A 2662-nucleotide genomic window follows, 5' to 3' on the forward strand; every position below is an offset into this window, starting at 1 on the left:
CATCGTGCTGATTGCAATGCAGTGCTCCAAATCCACAGACTATACTTCCAAATATCTACAAGAGGCTAATTATGATGGGACACTGTGTCACAGCATCCAGTACAGATCTGGAGACAAACGCTACATGTTAGTTGGACCCAGGATGAGTATAGGATCTACTATAGTCCCTGGCAGCCATGCCAACACATTGGTGCTCCCTGACAGGAGGAGGACATCTGAGGAGGTAAGATCAAAGTACAACTATACGTCTCATTAGCTACTGCATCACTTAAATTGCCACTTTAATATAGTTACTCATTTTTGGCTTGCTTATACTTCCTGTAAAATAAATAATATGGTGATTCATTTTTAAAACAAACTCTTTGCTTTATATTTAAGAGCGTTGTTTTGTTTAAAGTCTCCTTACTATTTAGTGCTTTCCCTTTTTTCAAGTTGGGAAGCGTGTTCTGGCCATTTCGTCCACTGTGACAGCATATCTTGTGTTGTACCTTTGTCCATGGCATTGAAGTCTTTTCGTAGTGATTTTGTAATGTTGTGGTGATTCAAAAGAATCTAGGATAGAAAAGAGAGCTCTTTGAATATATGCTAATAAGAATTGAAAAGATTCTTAGTTCAATAAGGCTACCATAGAAACGCTTAGGTTTCTGCTCTGTCCATGGTGCTGAACGTTTGTCTCATGTGTCTTAGACTACATCATAGTCCTGGACAGAAATAATACTTCAGTGGTTGGTGGCAGGCAACAGGTTGTTTCATTTGCCGTGGGCTGCCTATATTTTCTGCTTGTACCCTCGTGACTGGAGAGGCTTCTGTTCCTTGGAATCATGTTTTATGTTCTCTTTCTCTCTTATACTATATTGTAACATCGCCTGGCCCACTGGGTGTCAGTGTTACAGTAGGGAACTGCTAAAGCTTCAGTCAGCAATAGACTCAGCCCCCTTTCAGAGTGTGTTTTTCAGCTCGACCACAAAGGATGCCGTCGTTTCGGATCTGATCTGTACATTTCTAACGCGAATGTGGTTTTCTGGGATATAACCTCAGGACAACTGGAAGTGTTTTCAGTGGAAGATATCTGTCGATGCTATTTCAAATGATTACGCTAAAGGAGACAAAGGACAAAGAGGAAAAATGATGTCTTGGTCGCGCCCTCTGCTTTTCTCTCTGCTGTTCTGCTTTGACGAGCTGATTTTAGCTCAGTTAAAATACTCGACTCCAGAGGAAGTTAAACTGGGAGCTGTTATTGGAAACGCCGCTAAGGATTTGGGCCTTGATGTGAGTTCACTGACAAACAGGCGTTTTCGTATTGTGTCCGGAGCTCAGGACGCGCTGTTTGAGGTAAACCCGAACAATGGGCTTCTGTATGTTCATAAGAATCTCGACAGAGAACAGCTGTGCGATGGAAATGGTGCTTGTTTAATAGATCTGAAAATCGTTGTTGAAAATCCACTTGAAATCCACTATGTCACAGTTGAAATCACGGATGCTAATGATCATGTACCTACGTTTGCAGAGAAAGAAAAGGTTATAGAAATAGCAGAAAATACTTTACCGGGAGCACGATTTCAGTTACCAGACGCCCGTGATCCAGATGTCGGAATAAATTCAGTCCAGCGCTATAAACTTAGTCAAAACGATCATTTTAATCTTGAAATTCGAGAAAGGGGAGAGGATAAAATCCCTTTCTTAGTGTTGCAGAGGCACTTGGACAGAGAGCAGAAAACAAACCACAGCCTGGTTTTAATTGCTATGGATGGAGGGACACCGCCAAAGTCTGCAAATCTTAATCTCACCATAAAGGTTCTTGATATTAATGATAACAGACCCACTTTTTCGAAGGAGGTTTATTCTGTGGCATTAAAAGAAAATGTTGCATTAGATACGGTTGTAGCAAAAGTTCAAGCAACTGATCTCGACGAGGGGTCTAATGGGGATGTAGAGTATGCTTTCGGAGGCCACATTAATTCCAAGGTGTTGGAGCTATTTAGTCTAGATAGAAACACAGGTGAAATCAGAGTTAAAGGACAAATTGACTATGAGACAGCTGATGTTTTCAAGTTAGACGTCCAAGCCTCTGACAGAGGGCAGCCTCCGATGACAACGGACTGTAGAGTGATAATAAAGATCCAAGATGTCAATGACAATGAACCACAAATAGAGGTGACATCAATATCCAGCATGGTCCCAGAGGATTCAAAACATGGTACGGTGATCTCTCTTATTAGTGTTACAGACATTGATTCTGGACCGAATGGCAAAGTCACGTGCAGTCTGACAGGGAACGTACCATTTGAATTAAAACCGTCGTTCAAAGAAAACATGTATTCATTAGTGACAAAAGAAACACTGGACAGAGAAATTGTGTCACATTATGATATCTCCATAACGGCTACAGACTACGGTGAGCCTCCACTTTCCATATTCAAAACTTTGAGCATCCAGGTATCAGATGTGAATGATAACATCCCCCAATTCTCACACAGTCCCCTAGAATTATATTTGACGGAAAATAATGCTCCTGGCGCATCGATATTTTCAGTGAGTGCCTCTGATAAAGACTTAAACGACAATGCTGCAGTGTCCTATCGCATAATGAGAGGGGAGGGCGGTCATACTGACATGGCATCTTTCCTCAATATAAATCCAGATAATGGACACATTTCAGCAC

At 41.5% G+C, this 2662-nt stretch overlaps 1 protein-coding gene across 1 annotated transcript in view; it reads left to right on the plus strand.

Moving 5' to 3' along the window:
* The window catches only part of LOC126389012 (protocadherin alpha-6-like), a 5919-nt gene that overhangs the window by 1668 nt on the left and 1589 nt on the right, over nt 1-2662 (plus strand). Inside the window, exon 2 of the mRNA XM_050042429.1 lies at nt 1787-2658. Within this exon, the coding sequence (XP_049898386.1) occupies nt 1787-2658 (872 nt within the window). The remainder of the gene's footprint in view (nt 1-1786; nt 2659-2662) is intronic.

This window comes from Epinephelus moara, chromosome 4 (genome assembly GCF_006386435.1).
Source record: "Epinephelus moara isolate mb chromosome 4, YSFRI_EMoa_1.0, whole genome shotgun sequence".
Lineage (NCBI taxonomy): Eukaryota > Metazoa > Chordata > Actinopteri > Perciformes > Serranidae > Epinephelus > Epinephelus moara.